The following is a 20448-nucleotide window of genomic DNA, read 5'->3' on the forward strand; positions in this document are numbered from 1 at the left end:
TCTTGCACCCCGCAGCTGGAGATCAACTTGAGGGTGGGTTGTGCTGCAGAGAGCAGGCACTGCCAGCTCCAAGGCAGCTGTTTGGTTTGAGGGCTCTGAGTTGATTTCAGTTCACAGCTAAGTAGCAAACATCTGGATGCAGACTCCAGGGACATGAAGATGGAGGAGCGGGTCTTTTCCACTTGGTACATTGTCTCCCAGCGCAGCTGCAGGGCTTGCAGACCCCTGAAAAAGCCCAGCACAGTCAGTCTGGCACAGCAGGCTGGGCAGGAGGCAGGCAGCACACCCCAGGCTTTGCTTACATGGGGGAAACCTGTCCTGAGTGGTGTACAGGGTTTTTCCAGCATCCTGCTCACTCTGTCCATAAGCCAACAGTCTTGGGAAGAGTTAAACTTCAAAGGCCAACAATTAAGCCCACACACATCAAGCAAAAAGCAAATCTGTGACTTGTTTTTTTTCTTTCCAAATGCTACTGCCCTTTTCTCTCCGTGCTCAGTGCCGACCCTCGGGCTCTGTCTGACTCGCCAGTCAGCTGCCTCTGCCTCCTCTTCTCCCAGCGAGAGTTGGATGCTGAGGCCTCACATGGCTTGAACTCCATCTTCCCCCAACAGCACACCTGCAGTTTGCTTCGGCAGGAGTTCACCTGAGCCTCTGGAAATGGCTCATGATGGAGCTGTAGTTGATGATGTTGAATCTGAGGGTCTCTCTCCGCTGTTTCTCAGGCTTTTCCCTTCCTCTGTGTTCATGCAGCAAAGTCCAGGTGCTGTGGGTGGAACTCTCTGCCCAGGTCTGAAACTGGATTTGGTTTTGCCTGGACTGCCAGCAGCCTCAGTGTGGGCAGCTGGAGCTCTGGGAAAGGGGATGATGCCCTGGCATGGGCAGGGGGATCCTGGATGTACCCACTCTGTTATGGCAGCGGGTGGTTTAGAGACTCCTGGATGTCTCACCTGGATCACGGTGTGTAAGAGCTGGTAGTGACTTGTCTTCTGGAAGCTTATCTCTCTTTGGGAATCTCCCTGTGGGTACCCCACAATGGAAAAGTCCACAATTTAGCTGAGTTGCACAAAGAGGTACTTGGTCATCTGCCTCATAATTCCATCAGGCACAGTGTAAGAAGCAGGGGATTGTAATTTCATGCCATCATCTCCTTTTAATCACTGATGGGCTACCATTTCTTCTCAGTGGCCAAAGCTGTGTCCTTAGGGTCTGTACCCACAGCTGCCTCAGCCCAGCAAAGCTGCTGGGGTTACACCTGGATAGTCAGAATTAACCTCTGAATCCTGCAATCCCAAATTGCAGGCAGCTCCTGAGCAATCCCAAATAAATGAACAGATCCCAGACCCCCAGGGCCCACAGGGGGCTATCCCTAGCCCTTCCTGGCCATGCATTTGTGCTGGCAAAACCTTATGCCAAGCAGTGGACTTGGACCAACGCTCATTTCACACAAGCTGTGGACCATCCTTTGCATCCCTTCAAGTCAGAGATGTAATGAATGGTGTTAGTCGCTGATATCAGTCCCCTAAAGCCATCCAATGCCTCTGCTCCTACACCATGTTAATCTCACCCTGCTGGGGCAGAGAGGGTGAGCAGGGCAAGGTTTTGAAAAAAGTAAATTAAAATAGGAAGAGAAGCAACATGACAGTCCTTAAGATGTGGGAGGATAATTTTAATTGAGTTTTGCAAGGGTTTAGCCGTGCAGTTAATAGGGGCCACTGGAAGAGAGGTGGTTATGTATGCTGAGCAGGGCGGCTCGCCCAGGACTCCTGCAGAGCCACGGCGGTGGCAGAGCGGGAGCTGCCACTGGCATTTGGATCTGAGGATTTCTGCCCCTTAAGGAGTGAATCCTGTGGACAGAATAGGTCCTGTTCCTGTCTGAAGGCGCTGGGCTCTCCCTCCCCTCCCTGCGCATCCCGCTGAGCTGGAGCTGCCCTCTGAAATGTCAGGGAGAGGAAGCAATCCTTGGCTTGTTAGTTTCTACAAGGAAATAAAACACACAGATGGCTCGAGCATCCTCTATCTCAAAGGCAGGAAAAGGATTCTCAGGGCAGGAGCGGGCGGCCAACAAACGCGGAGCGATCCGGGGAATGGAGGACCAAACAAAGCAGCGTCTGGCCAGCCCTGGCCCGCAGCAGAAAGGGCGGGCCGGCGGCCGCCGAGGGGAGAGCAGCCCTCTGATGTGCCGGAGCATCCCTCGCTGGAGCGAGGGCAGCAAACAGGCGCTCCCCTGGGGCCCGGGGAGGCTGCTGACAGCAGAGATCCTGGAGGAGGTCTGCAGGGTGGCCCCGGCTGACCCGCTGCCCCCGGCCGGACATGTGGCTACCTGACACGGGCTAACTTTGGCTCGGGACGGAGCCTCTCGGGGAGGATGGAGCAGGGAGCGAGCGCGGGGGGGCACGGGCAGGGAGAGGAAAGACGGCAGGAGACAGAAATGCAAACATGGCCTGACGGCCGTGGGGCAGGGGGAGGGGAGGAGGAAAAAGCAGGGTAAACCTGGCAGGATGGAGCAGGAAACCGGGCTGGAGCGAGCAGGGCGATGGTGAGATAGTGCTTCCTGCCAAGGGAGAACGGCAGACAGATAAACACTCCCAGACAGGCGCTCGCTGACCCCGCTTTGGGGTGCTTTGGGATGACGTGGTGGCGGGACCCTGGGGCAGAGCAGAGTCCCAAAAACAGGTGAGAGCGTGGTCAGGCACTGGGCATAGCCGTGCTTTGCTGCCCAGGGCAGCTGGCTCGGAAATACCCTGATATAAATCCCTGCCTTGAAGGCACCAAGGGCCCAGGGATGCACGGGTAACTTTGCTCCTCAGGACAGCCCACCTCGCTTGAAAGTGACTTCTGCTTTTGAGCTGCTCTGTTTCTCTTCCTGGATGGACTCCCAGCTTGGAAGATGAAACATTGAAGGAGCCCAAGGAGCTTGTGCCTTTTTTTGCCTGATTACCCATCAGGCAGTTGGTTATGAGAAACCAGAAAAGAACCAGTTAATTAAAGTTTATCAGCCAGGAGAGCCTAAAGAGACCTGTTGGGGTGCATGCTCTGAGGCCAAGCAGCTTTTTTGACTGAGGCCAGTTTGGCCAGAGCCACAGGCACTGGATGTGCAGCTGTGGAGTGCTAGGGGCTGGGAAAGCAGCGTGGAATGCCCAGCCTCAGGCTGCTGCTGCTCTGGCTTCCATTTGTGTTGTGACCATACTGATGTCACACATACTGTGTAATGTGCTGCTTATGTCTCTGCCCATGCCACCCCACTCCCCACTTGGCTGCCAGGCTGGGGGATGCTTTGGCTGGGGTCCCCCCTGGTTGCAGGAGGAGAGCCCTGTTCCTTCAGTCCCCAAATGCCCTGTCTGGACACGTGTCCTTCGTCCTCACCTGGCATCACTGGAGATCCATCACTGTTTAACCCTTCTGAGGCAGGTCTGAACTGAGGGTCAACCCTGACTTATGGAACAGGGAACATCTTCCATGAACCCATAAAAGAAGGGGTCTGCTCTGTTTTCCCTTGTGCACATGCGTAGTTTTGGGGGTGATTTTCAGTTTTCTATCATTATCTTTTTCATTTATTCATTGCTTGCTCATTAGCCTCTTTCCATCTCTGTTTTCCTCCCAGCTTCACTGTGGGCCTGAGTGGCTGTTACGCTGCCCTGGCAGTCCTTGGGCACAGGCTGCTGGGCAGAATCTGCTCTATTTTGGTGCCAGTTTCCACCATGGTTTGGGGCTCACTCTGCCCACTGTGAGACTGGAGAGAAGACACCTGGTGTTTCATCCCTCCATCGGCTGGAGCCTGACGTTTATTTCTCAGCCTCGTGTGATATCTCACCTCTCTGCAAAACAAGCCTTCCTCCCTGCTGGAGAGCACTGGGAGGAGGAAGAGGAGGAGTTGACAGCCCTACTTCAAATTTCCCCTGCTGCTCTGCCAGCTGCCTGCTCCTTGTGTGACGTGACGCTCACGCTTTGCCGCTCCAACCCACAGTTGGATTCTTGCCCCGTGCATGGGAACAAGTTGCTCTACGGGGGAACTTCAGCCCTGTAGGTGGGAATTTGGCCTGGCTCTGCCACCAGCACGTGGACTTCCCACATGTCTGTGGGCAACCACAGGTCCTCCAGCATGAGGGCATTGAGTTATACCAGCACAGGGCAGGTGGGGAATTGTAACTGGAGCCCAGGGGGGAAATGGCACCTGAGGTACCGGAGTTAGTTCCTGTGGGGCACGTGCAGTTTTGCCAGAAAATGCTGCTAATTCAGACAAGTCCAGCCTGGAAAGCAGGAGAAGAAGTCTGCAGAAAGAGCAGAGCAAACTTCTCCTCTTTCTGACCCAGTGGTAGCTACCGCTGCTCTTTTGAATAGTCCCTCTTGGCCAGAGAGTACCAGAATTTTATTGCTGGCTGTTCAGGAGCAGAGCTTTGCTCACATAGTGTCTGGTGCAAACAGAATTTTCCTTTTTAGAAAGTATCCAGATCTTGAGTTCCTGCATTGCTTTGTTGGACAAATGCTCATTGACTGGGAATTTTTGTCTGAAAACAGCGAAGTAGAGGTGGGGCGATAGCAGGGTCAGGGGAGCTTTGCTGGGGGAAAGGACACCCTTTTTTCTCTGCCAGCCTATCTTTTGCCCCAGTACAGCACCAGGGTGGGCAGGCTAGGCTGGGTATGCAAGGTGCAGGGAGACATGCCTCACCTGGACCAGCTTTGCTTTGTGTATTTGTAGCTCTTGTGACAGGACTCCAAGGTGTGGTGGCAGGAATGTGAGCTGGGCCGGTTAGCTGGGGACATGTGATGGCTGTGACCAGAGAGATCCAGCCCAGCGCCGGGGAAGGAAGTCAGCGAGAAGGACAGAGTGTGAACAAAATCCCTCTCCGGAAAGGAGCCCCGTTAATCAGTCAGCAGGGCCAGCTCAGCAGAGAGGGAGGGAAGGGGAAGCAGAGAGGGGCTGAGGTGGTGTGGGGGGCCTGGGGGAGGATCCGGTGCAGGGCTTCCTGTGAGTGGGAGCAGACGGAGAGCAGGAGCTGTGTCGTGCCATACCATACCATACCATACCATACCATACCATACCATACCATACCATACCATACCATACCATACCATGCTATACCTTGTCCCACACACAGCCTTTGCCCTGTTCCCAAAGCCATGGCACGCTGTGGCAGGGCTGGCTCTGGCACTGATGCCACGGTGCAGGATAAAGCATCTGCAGCCATCGCAACACCAAACCAGGCCCCGTGCGGGGCTTTCCCACATGCCCAAGGATGGAGAGATGAGGCTGGGCTGTGAGATGCCCTGGGGTGGACAGCACTTTACAGGGTGAACGTGGCTTGCCCACGAGGCAGGGAGAGCCCTGGATGCAGGATGCAACTGAGATCAGGAGTGGTGTCAGGGAGCAGAAAGAGGTAGAGGGGCCTGAAAATGAGGCAGCCACCAGTGATAAGAAGGCCCTCAGTGCAGCCTGGCCTCTTTCAGAGCCACATGCTGCAAGATCAAGGCAAGGAAAACTGCTGGGAAACGCGTTTCTCTGGAAATAGACAAGGTGCGACTGGCTGTGGGATCCTGCTTCCTCTCGCCACATCCCATCAATCCCCCTCTGTTTATTTTAATATCCTGCTGCCAGCTTGTTTGAAAAAAGCTGCAACCATCTTGAAAAAACAAAGCCAGAGCTGCTGCATGCCTTTTTAATTACATTAATGCTCTCCCTGTGCAAGGGCACAATTGGGTGTGTAGAAGAAAGCAGGAGCTACTTGGAGGGCTGAGGAGATAAAGCATCACAGGGGTTGGAGGTGGAGAAGGAGGGACTCAGAGGAGAGGAGACACTCCATGCTCTGGAGACATCTCCCTCGCACCCTGGGATTTGCCAGAGACACAAACCATCTGTGTGTCGGATAGCAGAGATTTAATGGCCAAACCCAGCACCAAGTTCAGTGCTGGAGAGAGTGAAATGCAGGAGAGAGCCATGGCAGGGCACACGCTCCCTCGGGGAGGGAAAGGGCAAGGCCAGCAATGGGGTGGATCCATCTGGCAAGCACAGAGCGATAGAGAATTTTTGCAGGGAAAGCTGATGGCTTTGAAGATGATTTTGCAGGCTGGGAATGGGTCTGTGCATCCCTTTGCCTGTCCTGGATGCCATGGGTAGCTCTGGGCATCAGCATCCCAAGATGCCAGGCTTAGTGTGGGGTGTCAGTGAGAGTAGTGGGTCCGCAGCGTGAGCCAGTGCAGGGAGTCCCTAATGTTTCCAGCAATCCAGGGCTGGTGAAGAGGCTGGATGGCCACGAGAGCTGGCCCAGCAGTGCTGCCAGCAGCAGGAGTGTCCCCAGCCCCGCGCCACGGTGCTTTCGGAGTGAGCAGTGGTTCCTTTTCCTGTTGTACTCACGGAGGGCCATGGACAGGATGCATCTGCAGGAATCCCACAGCCCCAACCTGCACAGATCGTACTTTTCCTTTCTTCCCCTCCACCCCCTGGTGTTGTTTGCTAACAGGTCACCAGGCAGCACGTGAAGGGAGGCAGGGGGTTCTTTCTGCCGCCCTCCTGCTCCCCCCAGCCCCAGTGGTGGGGCACAGCGTTAGCCAAGAGACTTCTGCCGCCTTGGCACTTATTTAGTGGTTCAAGCAGAGGGCCCGTGCCAGTTTTACGACCTAATTCAGTGCCTGTTGCAGCCAGCCCTGGCGCTGGCTGTGCCAGGGTTTTGGGGATTACCTTTCTGCTTGCTGCCCCAGAGCATAGACAGGATGAGAGGGTTTGCTGTCCCCAGCTGGCCCCATGCAAGCCATGATCTCCTGCATTTTGGGCTGAGCGCTGTGGGGGTGGCAGGCACCCCCAGCTGCTCCCTGGGACGATGGACAGGGAAGCTGTGGCCATCTGGAGAGCAGTGTTTGCACTGGGATAAGCGTGTCCGGCATTAATAGGAAACGCAGCTTAGCAGACAGATTCCTTCCCCCGCCTCCTTTTTTTTTAATAAACCCCGCTACATTTTGAAGGGATTTTGCAAAAAATGCGGTCATTTATTTTCACAGCCCCGGGGCACATTTTTTCTTCGTGACATCTGACGTTCCCTCCTTTGGGGAACGGGAGGTTGGAGGCGCAGGGTGGGGTGTCCTCCTTGGGGGCCCAGCACCACGCAGCCCCGGGGACCACAGTGACACCGTGCTGAGTGACAAGTGATAGCTGCTGCTGTTGTTGAGGGAGAGGTGTGTGCAGGACAGGCCGTGGGACACGCACACAGCAGGTGGGCCAGGACTGCCCGAGGCTGACGCTCCTTCATGAGGGCAAGCGGAGGGGAGGCGGGAGATGGCGGGGGGATGTGGCTGTCACCCCGCTGTTGCCATGGGGGCAGCCGTGGGGACAGCACCTCAGAGCCGCGCGCAGGCGGGAAGGAAGTGGAGAACAATTGGGGAGAACGAGGCCTGGCAGTGCTGGCGGTGCCGCTCCGCACGTCCCTCACCGCCGTGTCCCCCTCAGCAGCCTCTCCCCGTGGCGGTGGGGCCTCGGCGCGGCGGCTTCTCCACCGGCCTGGATTGGATCCCCGTGCCACCCCTGTGTGGCCATTTGTTGTCTTCTGGGTCAGGGTTCCCCACAGAGAAACATTCCTGGTGTCATTGGGTGATTAGAGTTGGAAAAGACTTCTGAGACCGTCAAGTGCAGCCATTAACCCAGTAACCACAGTAACCACAGTGTTCACCACTAAATCATGTCCCCAGGTGCCACATCCACACGTGTTTTGAACACTTCCAGGGATGGTGGCTCTACCACTACCCTGGGAAGCCTGTTCCAATGACTGACCACCTTTTCAGAGTAGATATTTTTCCTAATAGCCAATGTTAACCTCCCCTGGTGCAACCTAAGACCATTTCCTCTCATCCTGAGGCTCTCGACCTGTAGTCCTCAGGTCACAGTTTTGGAGGAAAGGTGTTACTGCTGCTTGTGAAACACGTGGAAACACCACATCCTTGAGACCTCTCCAACCCTGCCAGATCTCTCTGATACCTCGGTTTGAATGTTACGAGGGAAGGGAACAGACATACACAGAACACAGTTGCAAAAAAGCTCATGTTTTTGTAGAAAGTCAAGCTAGCTGCATATTTTTGCATTCTTTTCTTCCTTGGCATTTAGCACCTACCTGAGTCACAGGCTCACATTCCATAACATTTTCCCCCCTCTCTATTTCTGGCTAGTTTGCTTGTTTTTGCAGTCAACAAGACTTCTTTTGAATTATCTCACATCTCCAGAAGCTGGAGTTTTAAGATAAAGATCATGAAGTAATGACAGTTGGCAACACTGTGCTGATGAAAAACAACAGTAGTCTCTGAAGGTAACCGGTACTTCGAGATATTTTGTCCATGAGGAGCTCACTTAGGGTGCGTGTCTGGCATGCCAGAGATGCAAACACACAAAAAGTGGGACTCTCCCTGAAAAAACCTGGAAGAAGAACATGATAATGTTTAACTGCCTGTCCCTGAGCCTGGATAATTTCACTCCTGGAATGCCTGTCCGGTGGTAGAGGGAAGGAGGCTGCTGAAATTCAAAAGGTTGGTCCTAGTCAGGTGACTGTACCTGAAAGTGTGCCACAGGAGAAGGGCATTCCATGAATGCCTCCGGAGAGCATCTCAGTAGAAATACTTTTGTGGTATTTGAGCATCCCTGATTTGTCCCCTTGATTACAGAAAGGTGCATGTGTATGGAAAAATCTCCTGCCAGCCTCCTTCTGGTTAGCAGAGGGGATCATTTCCAAGCCCTAGTCCAAGAAAGCCCAATATCATTCACCTGGTGAGGAACGGCCACAGTTGAATTCCCTGATTTCTGGTCTTCCATTCTTTCTCTGGCCCTCATCCGTGCTAAGCTGCCTATCAGAACCCAGGGGCTGTCTGGCCCTGGCCCAAGAGCTGAAAAGCTGCTCACTGGAGCCAGGAGGGCTGCAGGCAAACCTCTTGTGTCCCACTGAGCCAGCATTAACTACCTTGTAGGAGCAGACCTCAAAATGTTCCCTTCAAGAGCCTTTGCCCCTCTCTGGGCTCATGGCACCAGGATAGCTGCTGCCCACAGCTCTGGACCCAGCCTTGTGGATCCCTGCATCATCCCTTCTCTCCCTTCTCTCCACAGATCTGGTGAGCAGCTATTCTATGACCCCTCCTACTCTGAGCATCACCGAGGAGGAGCACGTCATCAACGCCAAGGACACGCTGACCATCACCTGCAGGTAGGCACCAGCAAGTGTGGCTCTGTCTAGACTCCTCTTACCTGGTGAGTGTTGGAGGACCAGGCAAGGAGAGCCCACTAGGGACACCGTGGCTGCAGTACTCCTGCAAATTAGCATGTCTGACTACAAATCTTCCACATCTCCCAAGTGTGAATCCATCTAATTAATTGAAAAAGAAGCAAAAGATGTCTCAGAGGATTCAGTGATAACCTCTGCCGTAGTCTTTCAGAGAAGAAGAAAGATAGAGAAACATTTTGTGTGATTTGATAGCTTTGTTGTAAGCTCTTCAGGGAAACTGGTCTTCCTGACTCTCCTTGTCTTTCTCTGACGTTATTTATTCTCACTTCATTGGGGCCACTGAGACTGAAGTTCTGGTTTCTAAATCTAGTGGGAAATTTGGGGGATACTGAGAAATATCCATGGAAGAAGGCAAGGCTGCACTTAGTAGTGGCTATGAGAGGCCTCCAGCTTTTCTAGGAAGATGAGATTTAATGCTCTCTCTTTATATATGTGGGTGGAAAAAAATCCCCAGCCAGGCCAGGTGAATAACTGTGAGAGGAGCCGGAGAATCTCTGGTTGTTTTGTACACTGTGGTTCTGAGAAGGTGGTGTGTCTGAACTGATTTATCTAGGCTGGCACACTTGGCTGTTTTCTGGACTGCCTCCTGTCTCAGAAAGCAGAAAAAACAAAAAAAACCCAAACTAAACCAACAAAAAACAGACAAACCATAAACAAGTGGGAGAATTGTCCAAGGTCAATTTTCCTGGAGTTTCCCTTCAGCAGCTGAAAACAGATCCATGCTTGGGGTCTGAATGCTGGGTCCAATGGGGATCTAAATTCAGCATGGGCCTCAAATGGGTGTTTCTCAGTGTTATATATAACCACAGAGCAATTACTGCAAACACTTGGCTGGCATTGTGTTCGTGTCTTGTCACAAACATATTTAACTTTTCCTGGAACAGATGGCATTGCTTTTCCTTTGTGAATCAGTTCATAACCAAGGGAGAAGGACAGAGGAAAGCTTGTTGATATTAATTACTGAACTGATTTCACTCAGTCTGGGAAGATGAGTGGTTGTGGGCTTGTTTTCATCCAGTGACATGAAGAGCCATCATGTGTGCTGAGATGTAGGAAATGTGTGCATTGGAGGAAGAGAAGGGAGTTTGGGGATTCCAGTGCTCTGCCGGGGTACTTTTCTCCACAGAGGGATGTGGGAACTGACACCCTCTATTAAAACCTTGGAAGAGGTGAGGATATTCTGTGAGAATATTCTGAATGAGCTTAGAATCAAGGCAGACCCTTTCTCAACAGGGGCCCAGAAAGGGACATGGAAAGCACTTTCAAGACTGTTGTCTATAGATCGAGCCAGGGTTAAAGGACACACTGAAGTTAGAGGTGTGGTAAAAGAAAGTGTCTTCTGCAGCTGTGAAAGACTGAACAGCCAAAGAGCACAGGACCATCTGCAAACAGCACTACAACCCATGTACCCTCTGCCCATATTGCTCTTCGGCTGCTCCTTGCTTCTGTATCCTGCTGTCCCAGCTGTGTTCCTTGGGGCTGTGCAGTGTCCCTCACACCATCTGCAGATAGATAAGTCTCAGTATCTCCTGCAAGGCTCAGAGCATCCCCTTTTCCTTCTGAGCTCTCAGTCCTGTGTTTGTTTGTCTTGAGGAGGGGACTTTGACTGCTGGACACTCACTTCATTTGAATGAAGAGTAAATCTTTCCTGGTCCCGGGATCTCTAATTACAGCCAGCTGCTTCTCCAACCTCTTCTCTGGACCATGGCCCACCCTGGGAAGACCTGGCTTGTGTTAATGGGAGCTGAAGGGAAAAACATGCAGACCACCAAGAGAACAGGCAAAGGAGAGGGTGATGGGGCAGGGTAGGGCAGAAAAAAATACAAAACCAAATCCAGGATCCAGGGATTTCCTGCTGAACATCGTGTTGGAGGTGACTTCAGTTTGACCCTGGTCTTCCCTTGAGAGCAATGTCCTCTGGCTGCTCTTCAAGCTGCCCTGGAGCCAGGAGTACAGGCTTGCTCGAAGCAGTGCTTCAACAGAAAGATGAGCTCAAAACCCCCGTGTGAGACTCCCTGGAGACCTTTCAAGCTTCACCCACTGAGCGTGAGAGTCCTGCAGCCAACTGTGCTCTCAGGCTCCCTTGCAGCAGCCTGGATCTCAGGCATCCACAGCTCTGCAGCCCCGCTCCTGCTCCACAGCCCACCACGCCTCATCAGTGCCCAGAGTCTGTGCCAGGCCATGGGATAAGCAATGCCTCTGCAGCTGGGCATGCTTAACAGATATCCAAAGGCACAGCTCACACACAAGGAGCCACCAGATGCTGGGGTTCTGCTTTTGCAAATGCCATCACATGCAGTCCTGTTCCCTTGTCACCCAGCACAAAGCACCCTTGAGAGGCCCAGACAGAGCAGGGGACCAGTGCAGGAACATTCCCCAAAATAGAGGTTATGCTGGGGCTGGCTGAGAGCCCCAGGGATGTTTTGATCCAAGCATGTGGCAGAACAGGGGGAAGGGACTGATGCCCAAATGGACAGTGCAGCTTTTATTAGCTCCCATTCCTAGAAGGAAGGAAAGAATATTGTCAATCTCTGCATTCATGCCCTCAGCAGCCTGTGTGGGGGGAAAGTAGAGAGCTTGTGCTGTTCCAGCTCATAACCATTGGAGCAAATCCCACAGGAGCCAGCTGCACTACAGCAGAAACCAATGGAGGGATCAACTTGGTCTTGGCTGTGCCATCCCATCCCATCCCATCCCATCCCATCCCATCCCATCCCATCCCATCCCATCCCATCCCATCCCATCCCATCCTGCAGGTGCTGGGCACACAGCTGGGGAGTAAACCAAGAAGAAGAAGGACAAGGATGTCCTTTGCTTCCCAGTGCCCTCTTACCAGAGCTGACCCACAGATGTGCAAACCCATCTGTGGCAGAGAGGAAATATTTGACCCCTGAGCCCTCTTGGCTCCCGTGGAGGAAATGAGCACTGTGGCATGGCTGAAGGAGGCTGAGGATAATGTGAAGCTCCACAACCACTGCTCCAGAGTGGTGTCCAGGAACACACAACACCTGCTGCTCTCTCCTACGTGTGTGGCTGCTGTGAACATCGTCCGTGGTGCTGGGGGGAATAAGGTTTATCACAGCTAAGCCTCAAAGCCACAACCAGCTTTGCCCATCATACCATGCGTGGGAGTTTCAAAGAGGATTGAAGAAGAGGGGTGCCAATTGCAACATCTCCCTTGAAGAGCATCTGTCCTGAAAAGATTGAGGAAAACAGCTATGGAGAAGACTACAGCACATTTTTTTCCAGCTGGCACCAGCAGGCTCCATTGCCAAGAGGCACATTATCACCGAGCTGAAAGAAAACAACTTGGGAATAAATCTTGGAAGGTGACAGATAGGAGAGAGGGAACTATCCAAAACTGCTCCTTGGACCCTTCTCCACACGCAGAGGGTAGATTCAGAAATAAATCCACGTGAGCCTGACCTGTCCTCATTCCTTCCTTCTTCTGGTCCTCTTAACACACCAGCGGCACTAACTTGGACTCACAGTAATGCCCACACCTCCTGTGTCCCCACCAGGCCTGTGGACATATGAAAGGAAATGAAAGCACATCTATAAGGAATGCCTGGCTGAGCTGCCCATGGGCTGGTCGCCATGTCTGTGTGTGCGCTGGCCCATCCATGTTTAGATAAATATGTGTCACTCAGCTACTGCAGGCCTTGATGGTTAATGAAACAAGTGGATCTGATAATGTGTGAAAATCCCAGTAGGTAAACAAACAGAAAGCGGAAACACTGGAGACTTTTATAATTACCCTCTTCCAAGTGGAGTGCCAAAAATGCTCTCAGCTCTGAGCTGAAAGCGGGGACAGCCCCATGGTCTGAGCCAGTGCAGTGGGGCTGTGGACACAGCAGCAACAGCTATGGCAGAGGCCAGCAGGTGTGCCTGCTTTAGTGATCAGTTTCACTGTTATTTTCCATGTGCGTGAATAGGATGGGAAAAACTCAAAATTCAGGTCTTATTTTTATTGAAGTGTTTGTGAGACTCTGGTACTTGGGAGAAGCTTGTCTCTCCTTCATGAACACTAGCTGCCAGAGCTGTACTTGCAGTCCTGCCTCAGGCACTGATGGCGATTTTAGTGCAAGCAGAAGTTTGAGCTGGGTAAGAGAGGCTGTGTGACTGTCCCAAGGACTCACCACTGCCTCCAGAGCCCTTGTGCTTGGCCACACGGGAAGAGTGCAGCACACTCTCTCTAACCTCATCTGCAGTGAGCTGGAAGAGGGCAAAGCCTGCAGGAAGATAAATCAGCTGCTGAAGACAAACACAAAGGGGCAGGTCTTTCCCCCATACTTGGACAGAAATCCTGTCCTCGTGTCGGAGCCATTGTGCCTTCCAATGGCACCTTATCTCGCTTCCTCCTTGCTGTCCCTTGCTGTCTGGTGATGGTCACAGTCTGCCTGTGCTTAAAAGCATCTGCCCACAGAGCTGCCCGGGCAGAGGAGCTGCATGTGCCAACATGTCTATTCCCAACTTGCATAATAGATGAACCCAGTTTCCCCTCATCGAGCCAATGGTGCTGACAAAAGGCCATTTTTACCCCACAGCTGTCTCTTACGACGGCTTCTTTTTTCCTCCCCGTTTCTCTTTTTCTGCACATACTTAAGTGACTTTCAGCTATTTGGCAAGCTTTCAAGTGGGGGCTAGGCCTTCCTCTGAAAGGGGCTCTGATTTCACAGAAGGAAACTTCCAGTGTGGAATAAAAGCTTGTTTTGTTTGTAGTAAACAAGTGAAGTTATAACAAGCTATGGTGGCACGTGTGCGCACATGCAAGCTCCCGCTCTGGAGATCCTCAGCTATATATAAACACACACGTGCACATTCTGTCTGGGGGTTTCTTGAGTTCCTGGACTTTTCTGTCTGTCTTTGGGCTGCTTGTGAACAGGCTTTGTGGTCATGCCATCACAGAGGTGTCTGCAGCCCAGTGTCTCTGCAGAGGTGGGAAGGTGCAGCAGCTCCAGGCCAGCTGGGGTTTTGAGGGGCTGCGGGGTGATCTGCAGAGCACAGGGAACCCCCTCCCACAGCAACGGGGAAGGAAACAGCTGGCAGCTGGCCAGAAGGCAGTCAGCTGAGCCTCCTCTTGTTTTCCCCTTGCTGTCTTTTATCCCAGACTCCCTCCTGCTTTTCTCTTTCTTGCTTTCTTTCCAGTCTGCTCTCCTTCCCCCATTCTTCTTCCCACTCCATTCATCACACAATGAGCCACAGCCAGCAGCTACACTGAGCCAAGGGAAATCATCACATCCATGTGTTTCCCTAATAGCTCTGGACCCTTTTAATAATGAGAGGGAATAGAAAATAAATGGAACCTTTCCCTCAGAGCCCTGTGTGTTTCCCTGTCCTGGCATTCAGTAGTACAGTGCCATGGGACAGAGGGGTCTGCTTGTGAATGGGCTGATACCTTACAGCTTATCAGGGCCAGAGAGGTGGCCTGGGGAAGGGGATGAGCCTTTGCTTACCCAGCACTTAAGGAATCTGGTTGCCACTTCCTTGTGCATGTTTTTTCCCTTGGAGTATGGCCGTTCCTCCATGCCTCAGCCGCAGATGGTGCCTGGCTGGGCCACGTGCAGGCGTGCACAGAGTCACACAGAGCAATAAAACCACCATCGTGTTCACCATGCTCAGCCCAAAGCTAACGCTGCTTTTTGCCCATGTCTAGAGGCCAGCACCCTTTGGAGTGGTCGTGGCCAGGAGGCAAGGTGGATCCTGCTGGGAAGGAGGAGACTGAGTTGGTGGCCTCAGCAGCCCCCAGCAGCGGCCGGGCAATCCAAGAAGAAGACTGCGAGGGGACCGGCACAAAGCCGTACTGCAAAGTGCTGGTGCTGACAGAGGCACAGGCCAACGACACGGGTTACTACCGCTGCTACTACAAGTACATTGATGCCAAAATCGAGGGCACCACAGCAGTCAGCACCTACGTGTTTGTGAGAGGTAAGAGCTGTCGGTGGTGTGCACCTGCAGGCTGGGGGCCTCAGGGCAGCTAATGCACCAACATAATATCAGAAGGATTAAACATCTTGTTGTGCCTCCCAGGGCAGAGTGTGGCTGCTGCAGCCTCGGGGAGGGAGCCAAGGGCTGGTTCCCTGCATGTGCAGGGGACCAATATCCGTCCATGGCGGCAGTGCCTGGGATTCAATTATGTCCCATCCTGGGGGCATGGCTCCAGCCAGGCTGGAATGCAGGAATTCAAAGAGAGCCTGGCCTCAGAGATGCTCCACCACTAAAAAATGCACAGGAGTTATCTTCTAGGCAGCTGGGGGCTCCTTGAGATGCTGGTGGCCAGGGGTGCTAGTGTTTCATAAAGCTGAGACTGAGAGGGAGAGGATGAGTGGTAAAAGCACTCCATGTGCAGCCTATTCCCAGACCTGCTGGCCTGAGCTGCTCCACAGTGACAGATCCAGATGCTCCTCTCCACACTGTGCAGGAGCTGCCCATGCAGGCAGGGTTATGAGGTGCATTTTGGCAGAGGAGGGATGTTCACCAGGCCTGGGGCTGGAACCTCAGCTTAGGGGGTGGCTGCAGGGCCAGTACTCAGCATCTCTGTGTCCCAGGGGTTTCTCCTCTGTCATCTCCCCCACTGCTCACAGCAGGCTCCGGCAAGATAAATGAACTCTGTCCCCTGGAAACAGTTGGCTGAGCTATTTCTCTTTCCGCCCCCATTTATTAGTTGGTGCAGTTGTCATGAGCCAGGCAGGTCATGACATATAAGATGCATTTTTCAGAAGTCCCAGGGCAAAGCCTATTTTGCCTCTGCAACTATGCAGAGAAAAATGCAGGTCAAATCAGAAAAGCTGGGCAGCTGTTGGAGAGGAATTGAAGTCTGTTTGGGCAATTGCTTCCTCTTTCCATGGGCTATGCTGCCCACCCTAAAACAGGACAGAGCCTGCCTGGATTTCAGACATCTGTGAGTTGGACAGGGGTGTTCAGGCACTCTAGAGGGTTGTATCAGGGTGGAGGCAGAGAGCTTCTTAGATACACTGAAAATGAGTACAACCCCACAAGCTTACAGGCAGGGAGTGCATTTGCAAGAACTATTTTTCATTGTGATCCAAAAAATGTCTCTTTGCCCCCTGATCCACTTTCTCTCACCTCCAGCGTCTCTGCAGCTCAGGAGCTCCTCTCCTGTTTGCCAGAGAGTGCACATGGTGCAGGTTAGGGGCAATAAATCCCACACTGTCAGGGCCCTTGGGACTCACGGTGCCTGTGAACGGCGTGTGTGCAACAGATCCTGCCAGCAGCACTGCTGTGCACATGGCTACACAGCACATGTTCATACTCAGTCTAATCAGGCTGTCCCCTCTCCTGGTTATAAACCATCTAGAACACCTCAGAATCTGCCTTTCCAGACAGGACAGGCTTTCAGGCAGGAGAAGGGACATGTCAGGAAAAACTAGGCATATAGTAAGCACAGCCATTTCAAAACATTCTGATAAAGACTGTTCCTGCTGAACTGGGCTGCAATGTGAGACTGTCCCTGGAGAGCTTGGAAGAGCTGATGTAAGTGTTGGGGATGTTTGGAGACAGGATGATCAGACCACAGGTTTATCCATCAAGCTTATTTCTCATATTAATAGCTTGGTGAAATTGCCAGGAACAAAATATTTGTGCTTGCCTGTAAAAATGGGTTCTTCTGTATTTTACCTGCAGTTCAGTTCTTAAATGAACTCTGCACACATGTCTCCTTCCCATGTGTCTGGTTAGGTGTGTATTTTATTACAGCTACAGATAGCACTATAGAATGCCTCATCAGGGTAGGATAGGCTATGGACAGCCCACATCTCATAAAGCTTAGCGTGTATTAATGAAGAAGATTCTAAATTATTCCCATCTGACCCATTAAGGCAGTCTTAAGGAAATTAGTGATGTTGTCAGAGGGGGGAGTTAGTGCATGAATCACAAGCTCATTGGCAGCAGGACCAGCCCAGTAAATCAGTTCTTGGCTGCCATCTGAGCTTGAAGGGGACCTCATAGTCTCTCACCTCTGGCAGTTGTGCAGCTCCTCCTTCTCCACATGCCCAGGGTTCAGGAGAGGAATGAGGAACATGTTCACACTGGGAAACAAATCTGTGATTTCAGAAGCCAACAATCCTGTGGCAGCAAAAAACCACAGGAAATAAAGATAAGAACTCTCTGGGCAATCCATGTGTTCCTAAGAGCTGACCAATACAGTTCCTTGAGTGTGGGTTGTTTCACCTACACTGTAGAAAAAGTGCTTCACACAGAGGTGAGGCTTTTGCAGAATGACTATCACTGAAGCAGTCACTTTAGAGATCAAAAATTAAAGGTTTATGCACTTAACTGTGGGAGCGCTGGGTTGGATTGGGTGGGCCCAATGTGATTTGAACAACAAAATCCCAAAGTGAGGATCATTTCCACATTCATCTTTGACTTGTCCCTTTAGATGGGTCTCTTTAGGGGTTGGGTATCAGAGGGAAAAAATCTCAGGCTGGGCAAACAGATGTCCTCATGCTACACTCACTTGAAATCAATGATTTAGCTGAAACACAGGTGAGTAAAACTACATGTAGGACACTGGGATCGTTTGGTCTGACTCCAGTGTACCAAAAGCTGTAAAATCTCCCCTAGCAGGATTCTGAGGCAGCCCAGTGTCTCCCAGATGGAGACCTATCACTTCTTATAAAGCCCCTTTCACCCAGAAGACAATTTCCATGAATAAATCCAATCATGACCATGTGCTGGATGGACATTTACAGAGGAGGGATGCTGGCAACACAATGCCTTCAAGACACTAGGAACCACTCTCTATTCAGAGAGGCATAAAACCCTGTGGAAAAGGGCAGGCAGGGGCTGATAGTACAGAATAAATCATCTGCCACTGAGGACACCAAGCAGCCTCACAATTCTTTGTCTCTTCCAATTTTGTCTTCGTCCCATTTAGTCAGCCTAGGTCACTGCTGATTCTACACCGGCTCTGCGCAGAGTTTAGTGTAACATCCCTGGCCTTGCTAACTCGTTTCATAATGATTATTTTTGGGGTGTTTTTGCTCTTCCTGTCAATATTTGTGCTTGCAGCGGTTGGGCGGCAGTGGGGTGGCAGGCCTGGAGAGCTCAGCTCCTGTGTTTATCTGCCGGCCGGGATGGCTGCAGGATGACATCTGCATACCATTGCAGATGGTCACTTCCTCGCCCGGGAAGGTCGCGCTGCCGGCCGCTGCAGCAGGGCAGCGCAGCCCCAGCAGCCCCACGCCGGCCCTGCTCAGGGACACAGCCACCAGCTGGGCAGGCGCCGAGGACACGACGAACTGGTTTCACAAAGGGTCGGGCTCAGGCAGAGACCATGAGGGCTCCAGGAAAGGGGAGGTCATTTCCCGCGCTGCCCAAATGGCACACAAGTGCCGCTGCAGCGGTACCGTGTTTGGTGCGGAGGAGCCGGATTCTGCTTTTGCATTCCCAAATTCCAGGTGTCTCCTCTGACTGTCACATGTGGCAGATGGGACTGAACAGCACAACACTACTCCCTCTGTGAAGCTTGTGCTATGCTAAGGAAATTCAGGAAGCCTCCTTTTCTACTGCTTGTTGCCTTTTCCCTGCTTTTTTCTTTTTTGTTAGCAGTTGTTCTCCTTGCATCTTTTCTACAGATTTTGAACAGCCATTTATCAACAAGCCAGAGACCCTCCTCATCAGCAAAAAGAACACTTGGGTACCATGCCTTGTGTCCATCCCAGATCTTAACGTCACACTGACCTCGGTGAGTGCTCGGCTGCTGGGAGACTCTGGACCGAGATGTCTTGCATTTGTTCTGCATTTGTAATTGCCTGAGTGGAAGCATGACAGGCACTGCCAGGAAAGGAAAATGCATGGGATACATTTTCCATGGAAAGTACAAGCCACTGGCTTCCTCGTTTTATTTGCTGGTTGAAGCTGTGTTGTCCAGTTCCCTTGGGCAGACCCCACGGGTTTCCTGCTAACCTTGCTTCTCTGCCCTGAAGCTCTATGAAACAAAACAGAACTTTGTTTTAAACCCATTTCCCCACAGCATTCCCTGTTTGCCTCTTCTCTGTGATCTACACCCCTCTGGGTGGTCAGCATCCCCACAAGGGAAGAGGCTGCAGCCCTGGGGCTCATGAGTAAAAACATCTCTCTTATCAAGTTTGCTCTTGCCTTTTTTTTTTCCTTTTTTTTTTTTTTTTTTTTTTTTACAATGCAAATACATCCTTCCAGGATGAGTGTTACTATTGTACAAAGGCCTCCAGGGACATTCTGGGGGCCAGGGGCCTTTCTCTTGCCCGGGAAGGACACTACCCAAGGTCAGCACTCATCCCGGTGGGGCTGATGTTTGGGACATCAGCATCAGTTTCCTTAGCTATCTCTAGAAATTTCCATTCCTGGAAGTCTCTGGACCACTCTGCAGATGGGGAGGCTCATGGTGCAGGATGTGGCTACTCAGAGTAGAGGGGAGGCCACGATTCCTAGATGGCAAACCCTTGCGGGGAGAGGGCAGGAGGCCAGCACAGCGTGATGCTGCATCATTTCTTCCCACAAAAAGGATGTGTTAGCCAGCATAAAGCCTGGGAGGGGTGGACTGGGAATGCTATTACCCCCTGATTTCAGTCGGCAAAATGTTGATTTTTCCAGCAAAATTTCTTCATCCACCCTGACGGGAAAAGCACTTTCTGGGACAACAAGAAGGGAATGCAGGTACCCACAGACTTGATCAGGGACTTATTGTACGTCCACTGTGAGACTGTAATTGACAAGAAGGTCTTCAAATCAAATTTCTTCATCATCCATATAGCAGGTGAATATTTGGGAAGGTTCAGGGGAGCAGTTTGGGTGGCTCTGAAGTCCATCAGTGTGGTTCATGGGATTGTTATGGTTTTCTCTAGCTACACAGACTCTGGATGGTGCTTATATCTCTCCTACTGTGTGTCGGACAGAGATACACCATGCAGCAGGAGGTCATTCCCAAACCTCCTGTAACTGCACAGTCTGAGTCAAAGGGTTACTAGATCAGAAATGTCTTTTCATTCCCTCCTCTGCATCAGGGAGCAAGCTGTATGACATCCAGCTGTATCCCAAAAAAGCCATGGAGCTGCTAGTGGGAGAGAAGCTGGTCTTGAACTGCACAGTGTGGGCTGAGTTCAACTCTGGCGTGGGCTTCCAGTGGACTTACCCTGGCAAACAGGTACCAGCAAACAGAGCAGCTCCCATGCACTGAACTGTTTCCCTCTGAGTCATCCCC

At 51.9% G+C, this 20448-nt stretch overlaps 1 protein-coding gene across 4 annotated transcripts in view; it reads left to right on the plus strand.

Annotated features, from left to right (window-relative positions):
• Positions 1-20448, plus strand: part of FLT4 (fms related receptor tyrosine kinase 4) — a 63223-nt gene that overhangs the window by 11743 nt on the left and 31032 nt on the right. For all 4 annotated transcript variants that reach the window (XM_040078281.2, XM_040078279.2, XM_040078280.2 and 1 more), the window contains exons 2-6: positions 9074-9170; positions 14905-15176; positions 18845-18954; positions 19842-20004; positions 20252-20391. In XM_040078281.2, the coding sequence (XP_039934215.1) occupies positions 9074-9170; positions 14905-15176; positions 18845-18954; positions 19842-20004; positions 20252-20391 (782 nt within the window). The remainder of the gene's footprint in view (positions 1-9073; positions 9171-14904; positions 15177-18844; positions 18955-19841; positions 20005-20251; positions 20392-20448) is intronic.

This window comes from Hirundo rustica, chromosome 14, assembly GCF_015227805.2.
Source record: "Hirundo rustica isolate bHirRus1 chromosome 14, bHirRus1.pri.v3, whole genome shotgun sequence".
NCBI classification, from domain to species: Eukaryota; Metazoa; Chordata; class Aves; order Passeriformes; family Hirundinidae; genus Hirundo; species Hirundo rustica.